Here is a 23,354-nt window from a genome sequence, read left to right as displayed (position 1 = left end):
TCATATGCTTTCTAGTAAATTTTTGAAAGTAAGAAAAATTTTCTACATTTCTTACTTTTGCTATTTTCCATATTTTGCTATGAAATATAGATGAATCTGTGATGCTGTCTCATAATATCTGTGTAATACAAATATATGTTTCTCAACTCTATAGATTAAGATTTTATTATACACCCACCTAGAAATCACTTCTGATGAATTTAACTTTCTGACACTGCATAGTTACAGCATTGAATGAGCTTGTCTTCACTTCTGCTTGTAATTTTTTTTTTAACTTGGTCAATTTGAAGCTGGGTATTTCAGGCTAGTGAAACTTACTCAATGCATTAATCAAAGGTGAGCATATGGGTTTTGGGTAGAGTTCATGTTGTTTAAATAGTGCAGCCAAGGCAATGCTTGGCTGCACTATTTTCTTGTTGTGGTCTTGTTCTCATAAGCTTGCTGCTAAATTTTCAAAATTTCACTTGCTTTCTATATTTGGTTTATAAAATATAGGTTGATCCATAATTCCTTTCATTTTGATATAATAAAACTATCATTTAATGTATTATTATTATTATTATTTTACACCATCTCCATTGAGTTTGGAGACTCGTCACAGGAGACCCAAATCAACCATCATACACACAAATCCTATTATACCTCTCCTTGAATCCATTTACCTACAGGGAACTCACAACCAGTTCTGGCAATCCATTCCACTCACCTAGCACTCTCCATCAAACAATCTAGTCCACACACACACACCCCTACTAACCACACTCTCACACAACTTCTACAGATGGCCCATAGTTCGCTATTTATCATATATTGAAAAATTTCACTTGCATCAATTTTATAAAACCCCTTTAATATCTTAAAAGTTTCTATCATGATAGGCAGAAAAAGTTCTCCACTTTTCTGCGTATCAACTAAACTTTGTATCCCACAAACCTTCAACCTATTCTCATTGCATATTTCTCACCTTTCAAATCATTTGTGATAGTCAAAACAATTAACTCGTTTGCTTCATTCTTCTCCATACTTACAGCATCACTAACATTCTTTATCTTTGCACTTGGAAAATATGCTTTCATCACTTTCTCATTAAATATACCTCTTATTATTGAATCCCCCATAAAATACTCTCTCTTTTTCTCCTAATTTCTTGCGCTTTGCTTTTCCCATTCACTCTCTCTTTTATTCTCCATCCTTCTGTTCTTCATGCTAATCATTTCTTCTGTCGCTCGAGCTCACGTTTTGTCCTGTGAAGGAGTCCGTGTAAGTGTGCAATTTCTTTCTGTGCTAGCATCTCATCTTCCACATTATTACCTTTAACCACTTCCTTCAAAGTCTCATATTTTGTGCACTATCATTTACTGCTTCTGCTACAGTCTCCACAACATTTTGACAATCCTGCCTTATATCTTTATTATCAGTCACTTCATCTTTCGTGACTCGCATTTCTTATACTCGTTTATGAAACATTTCCTAGAGAAATTTAAAAACAATACAGCATTAACATCAGAACAAAATATCGCACTTGTTTCTTCAAATAAATAAAATATTAATGAAACTTATTTTGAATTGGGAAATATAGAGAATAATTATTGATTTAATAATCAAAATGAATTCACGATAAATTATGATATTGGAAAATGAATTTTTTGGGATCTTTTGGAATAGCATACATCTGATTTCATTCTTAATGTTTCCAGCTTCTGAAAATAAAACTCTTTCAAGGAATAAGCTGGTAGCTAGTGCTGAAAAAAATCAGAGAAATTGTACTGTGGAATATGTTTACTTGCTAACCTTCCAAACCCTTCTGTTTGAAAGGTCACACAACATAAGAGGAGGCTCTTCCTAATTGGTTGTATTTGTTATGATGCGTGTAACAGGATTTTTTTTCTGCTTCGGCTTGCTAAATACCAAATCTTTTTACTGATTTGGCAGAAGCCAAATATATGAACAAAAAAGCAGATGAATATTGAAGCAAAACTGAATATTTAGTGCTCTCCTATTATCAACCCAGGAACTCATAAAATAGGAACTGCCTGCATATGTATATATATATGTATTACTGATATATTATCCAACTTGCATTGGAAATACATATTTGTTAAGAGCAAAATATTTTAAAATTATAAATGCTTAGCAAGCTATACACAGCAAATTCATGTGCATATGTGTGTGCTTGTGAAACGTAAGAAGTAGACATATTTTAAGCAAATAAATTACAAAAATCGCTTAGGTTAGAAAGAAATATTTTATTTAGTGCAGAATTTTCAGTCTAGTTTGAAGCCATTCTCAATACATGCAGTTAAAAGACAAAATGCAATACAATAGTACATCAAGAATGGGATTGAAACTAGACTGAAAATTCTGCTCTAAATAAATATTTATTTTCAACCTAAGTGACTTCCATAATTTATTTACTTAAAATATGTCTGCCCATTACATTTCTGTATTTTGCAATAATCAATTTATAATTTGTGTATTGACACACACATGCACATATGAAGTTGCTATTTAAATTATGCAAAAAAAATTTATTTTTTAAAAAATCAGATTTTGATTATTTTTGATGTTAATTTTTAGCAATCAAGTTTTGTGAAGATCTTAAACCTTGCCAAGGGGAAGCTACATGCATTGATCTACTTAATGAGTATAAATGTGTGTGTCCAGAAGGATTCATGGGAAAAAACTGTGAAATTAACATTGAAGACTGTGGTCCAGATCTTTGCTTGAATAATGGAACTTGTATAGATGGTGTGAACAATTACACATGTGATTGCCCTTCAGGATTTACTGGTGACAACTGTGAAATTAATATTAATGATTGTGCTTCAGGTAAAAAAAACTTTATATTTCATTGGGTTCTGATACTAAATCTTAAGTACTCTAGTATAAAAAATTGAATTGCTAGAAATTATTATCATATGATATCTCCATGGCGTTCGGATACTCATTGTGCAAGACCCACAATAACTTTCATACACACAAAACTTATCATACTGCTCCTTAACCTCATAAAATAATTTAAAAAAATTATTTAATTATTGCTGATATTATCAACTATCATTGCTGATAGTTGTGCAGTTCAGTAGAATTTAGAAGTAATTTTTAGCAAGTTATGTGTAGTTTCTCTCTCTCTCTCTCTCTCTCAAAAAAAAAAAAAAAAACCTACGGATTCTAAAAAAATGGTATCTTTTGCTATCATCTGGAGAGGAAGAATAAGTGTTGCTAACATCCATGGCTTATATCTTGAAGAAAAGAGATTAAAGAATTCAGCTTATCAAGCACTTATTAAAAGGAATGTAATCTATTAGTAGTTTATATCAAATAGACAGTGTTTATACATTGAAACTCTAAAAGTTTGAAAGGGGATTAAGAGCTCACAAAATTACAACCCTTTACAATTATTCAGCATAAGTTACTTTATTTATTATATATATTTGCCGTTTATTAATGCTTTTAGTTAAGATTGCACTGAACTGATGGCTGTTTCAAAATGTTTTTTCAACCAACCTCTTGTTTTGCAGAATTACATATGGATAATATATATTCCTATCATCATCATACATGGCCTGCATTGCTGTATAAGATAGATACATTCCAAGAATCAAATATAGATATGTATACTATCAGTGGTACACGAAGAAAAACTTATGGACTTTGAAAGAGGTGTCATAACATGCCATATCAGCAGCCAATGTGTTTGTGGCACTGGTAAATTGTTGTATCATCCAAAATTAACTTCAGGCAAAATTATCAACCAGTGCAAATGTGACAGTGCTACCTCAGTTGATGATGGTACAGAAATCTCTACAGTACAGTGTGGAAAACACTCATTAGGATATTCAGTGATTCTTTAGGAATTCAGGTCCTTGGATGCTATCTAAAGTACTGCACACACATACACTCAATTTCTATGAAAGGACAGCTGCACATAACATTAACTATTGACTTAATGCATAACATTAAACATTAACTAAACATTAACCATTGTTACCAACAGTAAAAATTTCACTGGTGTAAAGAACATCATGCCTAGTCTATAGAGTTGGAAAGCCATTATGTGGCCTTCCAGTACTCTTAATTTTCAGAGAACATAATTATTATTTACTAAACTTGTAGAGAACTAAGTTTTAGCCTCAGTATGGGTAAGCAAAATTTATAATTATAAAATGTTTGAATTATTTCATTCATTTTTTTTAAAATATAGTCCACTCTCCCTATAGAAAATGCACTTGGACTAAATGAACAGTTTGTTATAATGGACATTTCACTATAATGAATTCTTTTAGAACAGCATTGCATTTGGCATTTTGATTGAGGCTTTATTGGCTATCTATAGTGAGTGAGTTCACTATAATAGCATTTACTCTAAGAAGAATTGATAGTAGATTCAAATATGATAATGGTTGTGATCCATATTTAACAAAACTAATAATTTGTTTGAAAAATTAATTAGTTGAGAAATTTATTATTACATGACACCTCCAAGGAGTCCAAATACTACTGAAGGAAGGCACTTGCTGTACAACTCTTTATCTCCACCACTTAATCCACAAACTATAGCGAACTGCCACTACCATCATCACCCACAACCAACGCCATCTACTGCCCACCACCACTAGTATTTTTTGTGTATAAATTACATGTATTCTCGAAGCCAATTTGTCTGTGTGCAGGATGAAAATCCCGAGTTTCTTCGAGGGAAAAAAACCTGCTACCTCTATATGAGATCAGCTAACTCACTTTCAACTGAAAAAAAAATCTATATAAAGATTCCTCTTGTCATAATGAGAATGGAACTTTGGTCTTTTCCAATTGAAGGGTGCAATGTACCGTCATCCTTCCAATTGTGCTATGGAGGTGCTAAAGAGATCCTGAAATATTTTAAAATAATATCAGTTATAGTGTACTGATTTTATTTCATTTATTTCCAGTTAATAACAAAAGATTAACTTGATAAATATAAACCACTAACATAAGCAGAAACATTAATGTTATTTGCAGCGTTTAGCCTTGTGTTAAGCCACCAGAAGAAAGATAATTTAGGTTTAAATCCAGTTTAAAACCAGAGAACTTTTTTTTCTAAGTTTTTTTTTCAGATAACTCTTGAGTTAGTTGGTATTTGATGCAGGCAAGTAGCATTTTTCTCTTGGAAACTTTTAAACTGCAACTCAGGAAAAAAAACATACAACTTGCACTATTTTGAACAGTGATACCCATTTGGAATAGGAATACAAGATGGCCTCAACAGTTTGCTATATTTCAGTCGCCTAATTATAAGTAGCACGAATTCGACTTAACTACTAGTTGAATTCGTGTTACTTATGCTTACAGGATGGAGACGAGCTATCTGCTAGTTTCCAGTGCTAAAAGAGTTTTTTTTTACTCTTTTGGGAAAATAAAAAAAAAAGGAACTAGGGATCTGTTTTATATATATATATATATATATATATATATATAAAACATAATTAAAGTGGGGGTGCTTAAGGGTCAAAGTTGTATAACTGAGAGGAGACCTCCACATAGCCTTTAAAGGAATGCGGAGAACCGACCAGGGCTTCTGACCTAATGTCCAATCCTCACCTTCTTGTAGTGCACCCTGTTGGGTATCTACTTGGATAATGAACGAACAAGGATGGGCTGGCAATTTGGGATTTAGCCAACCAAATTGTATTCTTATTGTTTAAACCAAAAATAAAAAATGATGGCACAACATGACAAAATTTCATGCCGGCTGGGGCGTCGCTCGGTTAAACAAGGCCCCCGTTGCTTTCGCCAGGGAACCAGGGCGAACAGCGAAAAGTCAACTACAGGAACAAATCTGAAAACAAACCCCAACTCAACATCACCAGAGGTAAAGATCGGTACTATCGACGTAAGAAGCTGGAATGGCAAAGAAATGGAGCTAGCTGAGGAATTAGATAAGTATCAGATCGACATAACAAGTGTGACTAAAACAAAAAAGACAAAAACTGGTGAGATCTTTCTGAGCAATAAATACAAAATGTTATATTCACAAAATGACAATCAAGGAAAAGAAGGAGTAGCCATAATATTCCACACAAAATACGAGGCTAATCTTCTTGAATGGCAGTCAGTCTCAAGTAGAGTAATGTGGGCAAATATCAGAATGGGGAACTGGACAATGAGACTTATTTGTGCCTATGGTCCCACAGAAGGTTCTACTAAGGTAGAAGTGGAAGAATTTTTTGAGGCTTTAGAAAAAGCAACTGACACAATGAAAAAAGAAAAGTTGGTCCTTGTTGGGGATCTAAATAGCAGAGTAGGAAATGATTGTCAGACATACAAAAATATTTTGGGAAAATTTGGAGAAAAGAGCAAAGCTAATAATAATGGCAAATATCTGTTGGATTTCTGCTCAGGACATGTGCACAAATTCACATGGAGAGAAGAGGCTAGGAATAAGAAAAGTCTCATTGACTATGTTATTGTTGATGGTGATGTTTTCTTCCTGGTGCAGGACACCAGAGTGTACAGAGGATTTGAAATTGGAAGTGATCACTATTTAGTCTTGAGCAGATAAAATTGAATTTCATATTGAAAAGAATAACATGTGAGAAAGTTTTAAAGCGAATAAAAGTTGAGCAGCTCTCAGATGTGAACTGTAGACTAAAATACACAAAGATTATTGAAGAAAAAATGAAAGAGTTTGAGAACAGGAATCAAATCTTGGAGATTCAGTGGCAAACTCTGAAGAAAACATTGATTGTTTCTGCCAGAGAGGCATGTGGTGAGGTTGCCTGCAAGGATAAAAAAATCAGAACTCCCTGGTGGACACAGGAAGTTAATTTTGGCCCCAACTACCCGAGTTCAGGACTGGTAGGTCAGTTCTTGAATTCTGATGATTCGAATTTTGAAGAATTGAAAGGGGGATCTGCCTCCCAGCATCTACACCTCCCAGCCCCCCAAATTCTGGATTGGTAGGCCGGTTCTCTTTGAATTCTGATGACTCAAATTTTGAAGACTCGACACTCAGGGTAGCCCCTGAGTTTCAAAACGTGACATAAAAAGGCTTATCATTTTATGTATATAGGGTAGATTTCTATTCCATCACCATCTCCAATAGATAAACTTTTTTTTTTTTAGCATTTTTATGGAACCTAGTGCTAGTCTCCTCCCTATTATAATTTTTCCTTCCTTTTCTGGAATGGAACTTACATTTCTCATGCAACCATTCTTCAACCTTTATGTACCTTTTCAATAATCTCTTTTTGATCTGCAGTTCTGTTTTGATTTTCTTATCCATTTCACCTCGAGTATGTCTTTGTTGCTTGAGGTATTCACATTTCTGTTATTTCATCATTTATGGTATTGCCTCTAACTATTTCCTAATTCTGTTATAATTATATCATTTCACATAAATTTCTTTCTCCTTGAGATTGTCATATGCCTGCACTCCCTCAGGTCAAGATACATGATTATTCTCACCAAGGAGCTAAAAAAAAAACATCTCAATCCCTATTGAATCCTCTGATACCATGTCCAAATCTAAAACTCTTGCTCCTTCTGTTCCCCAAATGCTGGCTAACGTAGTTGGCCTTCAAGCATTCCAGAACCCGAGTTTCTTTATTATCATATGTTGTTTTTCTCTGTCCAGTGTATGTTACCATAGCTGAAATCTCCTATGATTACCTGCTTTACACTTGCTAAGCTAATTTCTCTAAACATTTCTTACTTTTTACACTCCATGTTTTCTAGTTGGTAGCAATAGCCAACATATTTCCTGTTGGAGGGCACAAATTTGCTGTCACCCCACTCCATCTTTATAAAATATGCCACATCCTCTCATTTCCCTGTCAGAACCTGTTTTCTCAGCAGTCTTTGGAAAGACAGAGTCTGTCATGATCACAAACTCATACACCATAGCTGGCATGGTTAGCCGAGTGGTTGGCGTATCTGCTCTCCAGCTAAAACGCCGCGGGTTGGAATCCTGCCATGGATTTTTGTGATTGGCTGTGAAAATACTGGTGGTGGGCAGTAGATGGCATTGGTGTAGATGAGGAAGGTAGTTGTGGTGGATGATTGGTGGAGAGTTGGAGCCCTCCCTCAATGAGTCTTTGGACTCCCTAGAGATGTTAAGTAATAATAATAATCCTGATACTCCTGGCATTCATAGAAAAAGCAGTAAGTTGCCAGTATTTTCAATGCTCTCCTTATTTACCACTCTTTTTTATAATGTACTCTATAGCCATCCATCACCCAAACCAGAATTCCCATACGTGGTTATCCCCACTACCTTTTACCCTGCAGCTCTAATTTCCTTATCCCAACATTCTCACCTCTTTTGAGAGATTTCACTCAGAGTATAAACCTCTCAAAAATGTCTGTACGTTCTTTATTCAGCATCCTGTCACTTGCATATAGCTAGCTCTGTTTTGTCATCAAATATAATCCAAGATATCCATACATCAAAACTGCTCTTCCACATATACTATCTCTTGCTAAACCAACTCACATGCCTCTCAATTCATTCACAACCCTCACAAATATCTTATCTACATTTTGACCTCTATTTATTGGCATAGTTACATTTTCCTAAAAAAGCAAACATGCTCCTCTAATCTATTCTTCACATCCCAAATTGTCAAGCTTCCATTCATTACATGTCACACAGCCTCATTCCTTCCTCTTACACTAATAATCCTCACTTTTTTCTCTCATCTTCTCTTGCCTCCCTCTTACTTTCATCCTCTCCCTCACTCTTTCACTCTCTTGACTTTCTCCCAAGGATGGAAAAAACAAATTATTATTATGATTATTATTACTTTCCTGACCTCCACGGAGTCGCAATACTCATAACAGGAAGTCAACACTAGTGAACACAAAGTCTATCATACCACTCTTTAAATTCATCCATAGTCTGCTCATTCACCACCATCTCATGCAATCCATTCCATGCTTCTACCACTGAAGACTTACTTCTTATCCTTTTACTCACAGCTCCTTTTGCAACTTCCAGGCATGGTCTCTTGTCCTAGTTCCTTTCCCTCATTCTACTATATGAAAAATCTTCTCGGTGTTAATATGATAATAACCCTTCGACAGCTTAAATATCTCGATCATGTCCCCCACCCCTTTGCCTTTTATTCACCAAACTCTGCAGTCCACATGCCCTTAGTCTGTCCTCATAGTGAATGGTGTACAGTCCTGACATCATTTTTGTTATCTGTCTCTGCACCCTTTCCAAAGTTATTTCATCCCCTTCAAATCCTGATGACCAGATCTGAGCACAGACATCCTGATGTGGTGTGATTAATCTTTATTCAATGGGACCAACACACTTTTATCTCTTGCGATCAGTGTTCTCCTCAACATTGCCGCAATTCTCTACAATGTCTTCACAACTTTTGTAATATGTCCCTGAACTTTAAATCTCTATTCACAATCACCCCAAGATCCCTTGCTTTCTCCACTTCTTCCAGTTAACTTCACCATGTGAGTATGAAGCATCTCTTCTGTGGATACCAAATTTTAAAACCCTACATTTGGTTACATTAAACTGACATTGGCCATTCATTTGCCCACCATTCCAGCTTATTCAAATCCTCTTGAAGAGCCAAAACATCAACATTAATCCTAATAGCCTTTCCAAGCTTCACATTAGTGGTCCTAGAACTGAACCCTGTGGAACTTCACTTGTAACCTTCCTACTCCCTGATACTGGTCCCCCATATACAATATCTGTATAATATATAAAAAATCAACCATTCAACTTGACTTTGTATAGTGAGAGAGCTTTCCAAGTAATATTTATAATGATACATATATAAATGTGTATCTCACTTGGGTAGATCAAGGATTAGATAATCCAAAAAACCTATTCCTGAGGTCAAAAAGGGGATTTTGCTTAAATCACTTGAGGCCTCTAATAAGCAGAATGGTGGTCTCCCATGGTGATGAAATTTATCTATCACCTGAAGACATTTACAAAAATTCATGTCATGGTGGGCTTCAAATCCACAACTTTGGTTGGAGAGCAGACATACTATCCACTTTTCTAACCAGTCTGGTAAATATAGGATTGCTGTTTTATTAGACATTTATTTCTTTATAGATCTGAGACTTTTTTTTTCCCTTGATTGAATTCCTCTATTAATAAAAGAAGAAGAATCAGAGAAATTATCAGTAAAGCTATACTGTAGTTATTAAATATACTGTAGATACAAAATCAATTGATGCTAATTATGTAAGTTGTGTGTTTAAAGGTTTCTGTGTGATTTCTGTCCTTGAAAGAAAAATAAATTATGCTTGCTGCTTAATAACCATTTTTCTTTTATTTCTGGCAGATCCTTGCTTAAATGGTGCTACATGTATTGATGCCATCAATAACTTTGTGTGCAAGTGCCCAGATGGTTTTGTTGGACAGCTGTGTGAAATAAACTTTTATGACTGTGCATCAGATCCTTGTCAGAATGGTGGTACATGTTTTGATATGAAAAAGGTAAATAATATATCCAGACATTTGAATTAATAAACAAATATTATTAATAAATATTTAGCGATTATTATATTACATTAAAATTACAAGACAATTTTTAATTTTTAAGTGGTGGTGGTTTTTGCAAACATTTTCTTACTATAACTGTTGCTACATTAGTACCATGAAATTTATAATGAAGATTCATTACAGCCAATCCACTCTCACTATCATTATGTTTGCCATGTTGTTGTACCTTAAATTTATTCACTCTGTGTGCTAGGTACTCATCTTTCTCTCTCTCTCTCTCTCTCTCTCTCTATTCTATTTTATGCAAAAATGATATACCCCATTCTGTTTATCCTCCTCTTTCCCATCTCCTGCCCTGTGATAAATCTCATTTGTATTTATATGGTAAATTGTTGACAGTAACATACTCAGTCATATTGAAGGCCACAAATGGCTTGAAAAAGTTCCATGTTTGGTCTTTATATAGCAATATTCCTTATCGCTGGATATAGCTGATTTCTAAAATTATTATAATTACCTTCCTTATAATTCCACATAAATTTCTTCTCTTTGATACTCCTGCATGTCTGTTCATCCTCCAAGTCCAACCCAGATGGTCACACTCTCCAACTGGAGACAGATGTCATCTCTGTTACAGTCACTTCTAATGCTATGACCAAATCTAAGAGACTCTTGAGCCTCATGTTCCTTCTGCTAACATGTTGCCTAAGAGATTTGTCCCTCAGTAATTCCAAAAATTCTATTCCCTTACTACTATATGCAGTTTCCTTCCCAATTTATACTACTATAGTTAAAATCTCTTATAACGATCATTCTTTTCACTCTTTCCAAGTTTAACTGTCTAAACATCACCTACTCTTTACCCCTCTATTCTCTCTGGCTTAGCAACACCAAATATCCCGTCAACTAAATATCCCGTCCTACCCACTTCCACCTCATACTGTATGCTCTCAAAACCATTAGTGCCATATTGCTCTCCTAATCCTCCAGATGAATCATGTCCTCTCAGAGGATGCAACTCATTGCTTATCATAAGCAGTACTCCACCACCATGTTTGCCCTTACTATCCTGCCAAAAAATGCTGTACTCTGCTACTTCTATTCCTGTCATTATATCATCTTTTGTCATCCATGTCTCACTGATCCTAGTAATCTTTGGACATGCTGATGCTATCACTGCCACCAATTCTCCTTTATTCCAGATACTCCTGGCATTAGTATAAAGAGTCATCAGTGCATTGTCAGTGTTTCTATACCTATCATTATTCCTTACAGACTCCACTGGATTTTGCATTACCCCATGTATCTGCCCCATTTCTACCAAGTGACTGTTCCCTCAAGAGACCACCTCTGATAACATGCATCCTGATAATTCTAGTTTCCTTACAGCAACACTCACTTGTTCAGAGAACAACACTCTTTCTGGATGCCAATATCCTTCCTCATTCAAATACAAGCCATCTCTTGCATACAGTTCCTTTCTGACCTCAAGTGCATTCCAATATCCACATAATCCAATCCTCGTTTTTGACACATTCTGATTATCATACTTCATTATTGATGCTCTCCTTCTCAGCTCTGCATTATTACACCTGGGTAACATGTTCACTAACTTCCTTCTCTATCTTCTACTGTACAACCTCAAGCATGTTCCTGAAATCTCTTTCACCACCCAATTCACACTGCACAAAAAGAGTAATTGTTATGGGAAACTTCAATTAAACTACTGGGATGAAAGTAGGAGCTATCACAGAGATAGATGGAAATTCAATTTATACACAGGTGCTAAGAGGAAATACTGAGACAGAGCATGCAATGGAGGGGACTTGGGGCTCAAGTGTGTAGAATTTGGTGTTAGCATCAGAGAATGTGGAAGTAACAAGGTGCCTACGATTGGAGAGAGAGAGAGAGAGAGAGAGAGATCATGAAGTCTTGATATGAGAAATTGCCAGACATGGAATTTTCAGTTAAGAATATGTGAAATTACAAAACAATTGTTTATGACAATTAAGATTACAAATAACCTGTGACTCCCTGACTATTATTGGTGTCTGTGCCCCAGAGGAAGGAAGAGAGGAAGCTAGCAAAGCCTTTTATTCAGATTTATTTACAAAAAATGAAAGATAAAATAAACACAAGTATCTATTAATAATAGGAGATTTTAATGCCAGAGTAGGGAACATTCCACTAGGTACAAAAATATATGAAAAAATGGTGAAACAACATGCAATAAAATTACATAAAAAACATTCAATAAAATTAGATATACAGACTTAGGGATTTTTCTGTATATAATAACTAAAAAATTGCTAACACTTTTTTCAAGCAAAAAGATTGCCATAAATTCACTTGGGAATCAAGAAACCTAAAAAGTATAATAGCTAATATGATACTAGATAGTTGGGTATTTAGAATTGCAGAAATAAAATCTGATCGTTATCTCTTACAAGGAAAATTAAGAATATTCCCAAGATGGTTTAAAATTAACCAAATCAGTCCTAAGAGAAATCTCCAGGAATCTTTTAGAGTTCAACTCTTGGATGATAAATGTATCATCTACCTTTATTCACAAAGAATAAATGAAAAATTAGAGGAAATAAAAGAAAATGATGATATAGAGATAGAATGGAATAATTTAAAAAATAAGTGACGACCTATGTCCTTTAAGAGTGGAGACTTTGGAAAGCAGGGGCACTAATGATTTTAAAAACATATGATGCGAGGTAGGCAAAACAGAATATTTAGTGGGGTGTTGCTACAGACTCAGGAGCACAGAGGGAGGGGACCAAGAAATGTTTTTTTTTAAATAACGAAACCTGTGGTGAGATCAAAATTAAAAGAAACATGCATATAATCCCTAAACAACTCAAAAAATCATCAATCACTTTCCCACACATCTAACCAGACAAGAAGAAGTCCATAGGATTCTCATACCTTACGTCAAAGGCATCTCTGAATGTCTTTCTAAAATTATGAAGAAATACAATTTTGCCACTACTTACAAACCTATCAACCAATTTTACAACTTGTTACCTTCTCCTAAGGATAAACTCTCACCTTTGATGTTGCCTGGCATTTATGAAATTCCATGCTCATGCAAATTGTCTTACTTTGGACAGACAGGTAGGTCTGTTCAGAAACGCATCTCAGAACATCAAGACCACATTTGTCTTTTTAAACTGCAGAAATCTGGCCTCTCTCAAAACGAATTGAAAATCCAAGCCATAGGATCCATTGGGAAAAGTATAAACTTTTACGTAGATCTTTATATAAACATGAACATTTATATAAAGAAAGTTCTGAAGCCCTACTACACAGACCAAATTTAAACCGCAACGACATTCTTACTACTCCTAAAGTATGGGAAATTGTCATACAAAATTGTGTAAAATAATTATTATTAGGTTTTTTTTTTTTACTTCTGTAACACGTTACACACGTTTAATGAGATTCTATTGTAATCATGCACCGTAACTCTATCACTGATTATCATAGTTGAGTTTGGCAAGTGCAAGAAGAATGATTGTTATGGGAGATTTTAACTACAGTAGTGTCTGCATGGTTAGCCTATTGGCTATGTGCTTTGCAACCATATGTCCTCAGCTATTGCCAAGTTAGCCAGTCTTGGGCATGGACAGCAGGGTTTTTCCACCAGTTTATCTGGGGTTTTTCATCCTGCAAACAGGCAAACTGGTCCAGTTGGACACACATGGATTACAATCAGGAATACTGACCTGGCCATAGGTCTGATTCGTCAGCTATGCCAGTTCCGGGGCCCTTATAAAATTTGGGGGGACTGAGATGGTGCCATACCTCCCCATAAAGGGGACTCATGGCCGTGTATCATCAAACGATTATTATTATTATTATTACTACTACAGTGGTATAAATTAGAGAGAGGAAAATGCATGTAGCAATAAGGGAATGGAATTTCTAGAATTCTTGAGGGACAAATGTCTTAGGCAACATGTAATAGAGGGAACAAGAGTTTTGGATTTGGTTATAGCATCAGAAGAGTTGATAATAACTGAGATGACATCTCTCCCACCAGTTGGAGAGAGTGACCATATGGTTTTGACTTGGAAAATGAATAGACATGCAGGAGTATCAAAGAGATGGGAACGTATGTAGAATTATAAGGCAGGTGATTATAATAGTCTAAGATGTCAACTTGAGGAAGCTTCATGGAGGGAGGAATTGGAAGGCTGGGATATCATTAGTGTGTGGGAAATTATGAAAGAATATTTGTTAGCAGCAATGGTAAGTTGTATACCACGAATGAACAAGAGGACACAATTTGGCAAACAATATTAAACAAGAATTGCATGCGAAAGAGAGGCTATGGAAGAGATATAAGGAGACAGGTGAAGAGAAAATGCATGAAGAATATAAGACGCAGGCCAGAAGAGTGACTAGTATGGTAAGGAAGACGAAACTGGAATATGAGAGGAGATTGGCCCTAAGATCCAAAGAAAATCCTAGGGAATTTTTTAGATATGTGGCCAGTAAGAGGAGAAATGACTGTGGAAGAATGATATTGTGGGATAAAAATGGGAATAGAGTGACTGATGCAAAGGACATAGCGGAATTGTTCAATGAACTTTATTGGAGTATTTCATTCTGGAGAAGTCAGTTTTAATGCTAGAGGGATTGGGCAGGTTCGAGGTTTAGAGGTGCAGGAGGAGAGTGTGTTTCAAATACTGAGTACTCTGGGTGTCAGTAACACTGTGGGACTGGATGGTGTTTCACCATGAATTTTGAGAGAATGTGCTAGGGTACTGACAGTGCCTTTGACCTGGCTTTTCAATGAAAGTCTGGCTGCGGGAAAAGTGCCCATGGAATGGAAGGAAGGCAAGGGGCAGTAGCAGACTGGAAGTGTCTAATTATAGGCCAGTTTGTGTGTAATCAGTAGTTAGATAGATCTTGGAGAAAGTAGTGAGGGACCATATACAGCATTGGGTAGATGAGGGTAATGTTATCTGTGAGAGTCAATATGGATTTGTGAAAGGGCACTCTTGTTTTAGCAATATGCTAATCTTTTATGATAAAGTTACGAGAGCATTAGATGAGGGAAAGGCATATACTGCCATTTTCTTAGACAGCGAAGGCATTTGACAGGGTGCCACATGATAAGCTAATATTTAAGTTGCAGCACATGGGTCTGGATGTCAGATTGGTCAACTGGATTCAGGATTGGCTATCCAATAGGTATCAGAGAGTTGTGTATGGTGGGGCAGTTTCAAGGAAGCAGACAAGTTGGGTCCCACAGAGCTCAGTACTGGGACCTATATTGTTTAAACCTTTATATCAATGACCTTGTCAGTGGATTGCAAGGGGATATTCAGTTGTTTGCAGATGATGCGAAGCTGGAAAGGATTATTAGTAATAGTGCAGATGCGGCAGCCCTACAAGAGGATTTGAATAAGCTAGATAGATGGGTAAATGAATGGGGGTGTCGGTTTAATGCAGCAAAATGTAAGGTCTTGAGGTTTGGGAAACATCGATGGAACACTGTATGCTCTATGGGAGGAGTTATATTGGAGGAAGTAGGGGAGACAAGAGATCTGGAGTTGATGATTGATAGAAACCTGAAACTTAGGGGACATATTGCAAAGGTGGTGAAGGTAACACAGATAATTGCTGCCATAATGAGAAGGACGCTGACCTCCAGAGATAAAACAGTTATCATTCCGTTGTATAAGCCCTGATCAGACCACACTTGGACTATTGTTCTCAGATTTGGTCTCCAGGAATTAAAGGGGATAAATTAACTGTGGAAAGGGTACAAAGGCAGATAACAAAGATGGTTTCAGGACTGTACAATGATAGTTATGAGGATTGGCTGAGGGAATATGGACTGCAGAGTTTGGTGGATAGAAGAAGGAGAGGTGATATGATTCAGACTTTTAAACTGTTGAGAGGTGGTTACAGGGTTGACACTGGGGAGTTCTTTTGCTTGGTTGAACAGCGGGAAGGAGTGATGACAGTTTCCTTTCATAACTTCCATCCCCGGAAGTTATGAAAGGAGACTGTGTGCAAGAGGGTGAGGAGTGGTTTCTTTGCATGGAGGGTGGTTGAACCATGGAATGCATTGCCTGATGGAGTGGTGAGAGTGAGAACAGTTAATGAGTTTAAGGAGTGGTATGATAGACTTTGTTTCTTGGGGGGGGGGGACCTCCCCTCAATGAGTCTTGATATACTTTGTGTTTCTTAGGAAGGACCTCCCACAATGAGTCTTTTGACTCCATGGAGGCCTGAATAATAATAATATTAAAGATAAGAAAAAAGCATATATACAATGAATAAACACAAAATCTAGAATCAAAAATTAATTATAAATATAAAAGAGCAGTAGCAAAAAAAAGCATGTTGAAAAAAGAAAAGCGAAACATGGGGTAACTTCATAGCAAAACTGGAAAGAGATCTTATAATGAAGAGACCAAATACATACAAAATTCTAGGGAATATGAACAAGGAGGTAAAAGAAAAAGGGAAACTTGAAATAAACAGAGAGAAAACCTGGCCAGACTTCTTCCAAAATGTATGGCAAGATAGTAATGAATCTAAAAGTGACATAATGCTTACTATTAACTAAGCATCAGAAGAAATCTGACAAGCAATACAGCAAAGCAAATCAGGAAAATCCCCTGGGGAAGATAAAATGAATATAGAACTTATAAAATATAAAGTCACCCTATTCATCAAATGACTTTTAAAATTATTTCACATATCTGACAGAAAGACAAAATCCCAGAAAGTTGGAATAAGACAATTGTGATTGCACTATATAAATAAAAAGCAATAAGTGCATTATTGAAAACTACAGAGGAATAAGTCTTCTAAATACTGGTTATAAGTTACATGCATGAATATTAACTTCAAAACTTAAATCATAAGATAAATTTTGCAAAGAACAAAATAGTTTTTGAAAAGGACTATCATGAATTTAACTCAGCTTTTACATTAAAAATCATAATGGAAAAGCATTACAAATACAACATAGAAATGCACATAGATTGTAGATTACCTGAAAGTCTTTGACAGTCTTAAGGAACAAATGATGGACCAAACTCAAGAATCTAAACATTCCAAATCAGCTGTTTGCTACAATAAATAACAATCAAATACCTTGGATGTTCTGTATCATATACAAGAAAAGCTGACATTGACATTAAAATTTCAAATTTTTCTAAAGATAACAGGAATGATCAATAATATTTTCAAACTTCACCAAGTTCAAAATCATACAAGAGGAAGAGTTTATAAAGTTTCGGCAAGACTTTCTCTACTGTATGGAATTGAATTATAGACCATAAAAACTGCAGAAGAAAAAAGAATAGAAACTGGAGAATAATTGGAATTCTGCAAAGGACAGCAGGCTATACTCTCTGGGACAAAAGAAGCAGCACAAAAATACATAAAGAATTAAAAATAGACTCAGTATTGGACAAAGTTATTTGAATACTGAAAGAAGTGGATGGAATATATCGAAAGAATGGACAGTTCAAGACTACCCAAAAAATACTCCTATACCACCCATTTGTAGGATATAGAAGTCAGGAACAACCAAGGAAAGATGGAAAGAGACCAGAACAGACCAGAAGTGGCCTGCTCTGGTCTCTTTCCCTGAAATGATGATTATTTATGACAAATTGAGCAGCCAACTTGAAGCACTGGAAAAATACTCAAGAAAGCATTATCAGATGATATACCCACATTCATGAGGATAAAGCAGATAGAAGTTTGATGGATGAGGTATCATTAAATGGAAGTTTCAGAAAAAGAAGCAGTTGTGGAGGTTATATGAAGATCAATTAATCACCAAGCTCATGAACAGTACAAGCCCCAGAACACACAAGAAGAGTAACTAATAATGTAAGGAGGAAGATAATGAGAGGAAACTGGCTGAGTAGGTCAAAGAAAGAAAATCTTAGAGAGTTATTTCATTGTGTGGCTAATATAAAGAAGAATGACTGTAAAAGAATAACTTTAATAAGTGCTGATGGTAGAGAGGTAACAGAAATAGACAAAATAGTTGAGTTACCGAGTAACCAGTTTGCAAGGATATACCATCCAAGTGGAAATATTGCACTGCCAGACTGATGGGAGACATTGACTGATGAGAGAATGAAGGTAGATAGTGTTGTAGAACTTTAATGCCAACAATCATGGGATTAGATCAGATATTAGCCTGTGTATTATAAGAATGTACAAAGGAATTTGCAGCTTGTTTAATCAAGTTGTCTCATTTAATCACAAATACTCCAAATCCAAATTCTTTTCATTGCATAAAGTACACTCCAAGACAGAGGTAGTAAATTACAGACCAGTCCATATTTCCAGAGTGGTCAAGGTTGAATTAAAGAATATAACATTAGTCAAATTAAGTAGATATTGAATCCAACATTATTTCAAAGCTTAATAGAGAAACTACAAGAGTTTCATGCCGAATATAGAAACTATAAAAGTTTCAGCAGATCCCAGCGTAAGCAAACCTTTCATGACAGGTGCAACTCATAGTAAAGATGGAGTAAGCTCTGATCACTATTCCTTAGTATTTCCCATAATGTAAAACACATCTCCTAGCGGAAATGTATGATGTTATACATTATGGGGTGGGGGGTCACTACCCAGACCGATTTTGACCTTTGTTAAGTTGACCATAAAGTATAACATCATACATGACTGCTAGGAGATGTGTTTTACATTATGGAAAATACTAAGGGTAGTGATCGGAGCTTACTCCATCTTTACTTCGAGTTGCCCCTGTCATGAAAGGTTTGCTTACCCTGGGATCTGCCAAAACTTTTAAAGTTTCTATATTCGGCATGAAACACTTGTAGTTTCTCTGTTTGGCTTTGAAATAATGTTGGATTCAATATCCACTTAATTTGAATAATTTTGCATCACCGAAGTGAGTCCTTTTGGCTCTCTTTTTCAATATAATATCAGTATCAGTATTCTTCAATTTGATCGATTTGAAATGTATTTAATGTGTGTGTGCAAATCCATTGATTTGTAATCAATGGATTTAACAATCAATGTAACCAGATCTGAATTTACTACAGTATGGAGCATATAAATTTTAATAAACTGTTTGGTATATACACAGAATCCATGGGGGGAAGGCAGCATGGTTTTCTGAAAATAGGTCTTTGTCTTAGTGATTTACTCACCTTTTATTATAAAGTGACAACTGAGTGTAATAAAGGAAATGGCTACACAGTGATATGGCTGGACTTTGCAAAGGCACAAGATAGGATACCACATGGAACTCTGTTACATAAGTTGGAGCAAATGAGACTGGATATGAAACTAGTTATATGGATAGGAGGGTAGCTAGTTGTCACATCATATGGTGAAATTGAATCCAGAACTAGGTATGTAATTAGTAGTGTATTGCAGGGCTCTGTACTTGGGCTAGTACTATTTAATTTGTAAATCAATGATATAGGAAAGGATTTAAGGGAAAATATTCAGTTCTTTGCCAGTGATGCAAAATTGGGAAAAACAATAGTCCATGAAGATGATATAGAGATCCTGTAGATATCTAAAATTCTATCCTATCTTTCAGTATAGCCAAAGGATAATGGCTCTCAGTTTAACGTGGCAAAGTGTAAGGGTATGCATAAAGTATAAGTACCTACTACATTGATGGAACCAGACTACAGAAGACTGATGAGGTCATGGGATTTGGTAGACAGGAAGTTCTAGTTTAGAGGGCACGTTGCAAAAGTAAAGTGGCCACAACAGCTCACCAGATTACTAGGATCAATGTTGAAGAACATACCAGCAAGCAGGTATAGGAAGTTATTATTCCTTTGTGTGAGAATTTAATACAGATACATCTGGATTACTGATCAGATATCTAGTCATCACCTACATCCCTTGATGATATACAAGGCGTGTTCAAAAAAAGACCGAACTTTTGCTATAAAGATTTTATCGATCATTTTACAACATTTTAAGCACTGTCCCCTTCAAAGTAGTCCCTTCTGCTGGTGATACACCATTCCCAATCTTTCTTCCATTATTGGAATGCACTTTCTGCGATAGTGCATAGTTCTCTTATTGCATTTTCCCGAATCTCCTCTATGGTTTGGAAATGACATTCCACATCTCATCTCTTGTTATGATATTCTTAAAAAAGTTTTCATTACCATTTACATTGTCAAGCAGTTCCTGACTGATTTCAAAATGGGTCTTCTCTCTGATCATCAGTCAACAAATGCAGCATGAATTTTGCACTGACATGATGCATCTGATTTTTCAGTGAAAATTTGATGGCAAGATCCTATGCTGATGCCCATTTCCTTTGCAACTTCTTGGACAGTTAAACAACGATTTCCACGAATCACAGCATGAACTATCTCTACATAGTCGTCATCTGTTGATGTGGAAGGTTGTCCAGGCCTGGGATCTTCATTGACTGATGTTCTGCCTTTTTAAAATGCTTAAATCACTCATAGCACTGTGTTTGGCTCATACAGTTCTTCCCCATTCACTTGGTTAAGCAATTGAAATGTTTCTGTAAAATTTTTTACCAATTTTGCAGCAAAATTTTCTTCTGGCTTCACACTTTGCTCCATGCATGCATTACTGACAATGGTAAATACCCCCCCCCCCCCAACCATTCCAGATGTCCAACATACAATGCCCCTATATCCTTTTGCCAGGAAGAGATCAGAAAAATACTGTCCAAATTAGACACAATAAAGTCTCCTGCCCTTGATGATATTTCTCCAATTGTCCTGAAAGTTTCTGCACCAGAACTGACTCCTGTCCTATGTTGCCTGTATATACTCTTTTACTCTGCTGGTATCTTATCTGAAAACTGGCCTGTATTCAACCCATTCCCAAGAAGGGCGACAAGTCACTGCCATCCAACTACTGCCCTATCTCGCTTACCTCAGTCCTGTCTAAAGTAATGGAAAAATCATCAATTCCCAACTCCTGTACTACCTTGAATGCACTAACTTAATAAAAACTGCCAGTATGGTTTCTTTCGCTGCTGATCAACAGGATATTTGCTCACATATGTCACCCATCTCTGGACAAATGGAGAAGTTTGGCAAATCTCAAGTGGTTGTACTTGATATCTCCAAAGCTTTTGATTGCATCTTGTACAAAGGCTTAATAATTAAATTACCATCATTTGGTCTGTCTCAGAACTTCTGTAATTGGATTGCCAGCTTTCTATCTAGATGCACACTGTGTGTGAGATGGTGGATGGTTCCTTATCCTCTCACCATTCAACTGATGCTGGGGTTCCACAAAGTTCTGTCCTCTCACCAACCCTTTTCCTGAGATATTTCAATGACTTACTTCAGTTGATCTCCAACCTAATACACAGTTTTGCAGATGACAGCACATTGCACTCCTCCCTTTCATTTGATCAATCTTACTCTACACAACTCACCTCAACCAACAGAACATCGACCACCACTGCCCTCAATTCTGATCTCTGAGCCATCCTCCAGTGGGGTTCAGATAACTTCATCAATTTCAATGCTAATATTTCCAGTTCTGTCCTATTTCTCATAAAAATTTTTTTCCCAATATTCTTTTTGATGAAACCCAAATTTCCAGACAATTTGAGATTTCTCTTCTTGGAATTACCCTGACATCAAATCTCTCCTGGCATTAACACATCACAACCATTGCATTCTCAGCTTCTAAAAAACTAGGATTTCTCTTTTGCTCAAGATGTTACTTCACCTCTGAACAGCTCTTAACATTATACAAATCACAAATCTGCCCAGCTATTGAATACTGCTCTCACATATCGGAGGGAGGGGGTGGCTGAAAGCTCCCTCAAAATGCTTGACTCATTCCAACTCATACCAACTTATTCCCCTCACTTTTGCACAGATGTGTGGTTTCCACAAAATGTGTATTCTATAAATATTTCCATGGGAAATGCTCATCTGAAATAACATCAATAATTCCCCCACTTAGTATTAAGCTCATTGGAACAAGTGCAGCTGCTGCTCAATATCCCCTCACAGTGTACCTTGAAACAAGTTTCTTTTTCCTCTTCCTTCATCCCTGCAACTGTTGTATTGTGAAACAGTCTTCCCCCTGTTGTGCTTCCTAAAGAATACAATATATAATCTTTCAAATCAAATGTAAACAAGTTCCTCCTTTTCCAACCCCCACTACCCATGTACAGTACTAGTATACTATAGGTTGATCAGCCAACTTCTCATGTGTGAGCACAGCATAAAAAAAAATTACACACATGCACATCGCTTTCATGAATTCAACAAACAGTTTGTGCATGTGCTCACTTCAGTGGATGGATGTAACTTGATAACTAATGTTCATAGCAGAACAGGGCAAATCAGTTTGTTGTAAAAACATGCTACTAGGTGCACTCAGTAGCCGCAGCATACTTTCTGTGCTGGATGGCATGCTATTTAAAAAGTTCTGTCTTTTTTTGAACATCCCTCAAACAAAAACATCCCTCATATTAGAAAATAAAAGATTTCCACAAAAGAACTTTTTTCCATACATGGCAAGAAATGAGAAACCTCTGTAAAATGTGTGAGTATGTTTAGCATGAGTGTGAGGACTAGATTGTCTGTTTGGAGGTGAATGCATTGCCAGAGGCAGCTGTGAATGGGTTCAAGGAGATCACTATCCATGTGTTAAGGTTTAAGTGCTGGGAGAAACTCACGTTAGAAGTTTAACAGAGTGAAATAGCACTGAGAAAGGATTAAAAATAATATTGAATTATTACAGTATTTTGTCTCATTTATAAAGAAGGCATCATCAGGAAGTAAAATATGAGACTTGTAATGCACACATGCATGCACACACAAACACAGAGGCAGCACAAAATGAAGTGAAACATGGGGATGAAAGACTGCAGTCCTAACTGGGTGTC

At 36.1% G+C, this 23,354-nt stretch overlaps 1 protein-coding gene across 2 annotated transcripts in view; it reads left to right on the top strand.

The window, feature by feature from the left end:
• The window catches only part of LOC150105803 (sushi, von Willebrand factor type A, EGF and pentraxin domain-containing protein 1-like), a 358,579-nt gene that overhangs the window by 174,367 nt on the left and 160,858 nt on the right, over positions 1-23,354 (top strand). For both annotated transcript variants that reach the window (XM_090394354.1, XM_090394355.1), the window contains exons 19-20: positions 2,578-2,829; positions 10,305-10,459. In XM_090394354.1, coding sequence (XP_090250480.1) covers positions 2,578-2,829; positions 10,305-10,459 — 407 coding nt within the window. The remainder of the gene's footprint in view (positions 1-2,577; positions 2,830-10,304; positions 10,460-23,354) is intronic.

The sequence above is a fragment of the Typopeltis vanoorti genome, chromosome 6 (assembly GCF_054136105.1).
Source record: "Typopeltis vanoorti isolate ZY-2024b chromosome 6, IOZ_Tvanoo_1.0, whole genome shotgun sequence".
NCBI classification, from domain to species: domain Eukaryota; kingdom Metazoa; phylum Arthropoda; class Arachnida; order Uropygi; family Thelyphonidae; genus Typopeltis; species Typopeltis vanoorti.
This window is presented reverse-complemented; position numbering and strand designations above follow the sequence as displayed.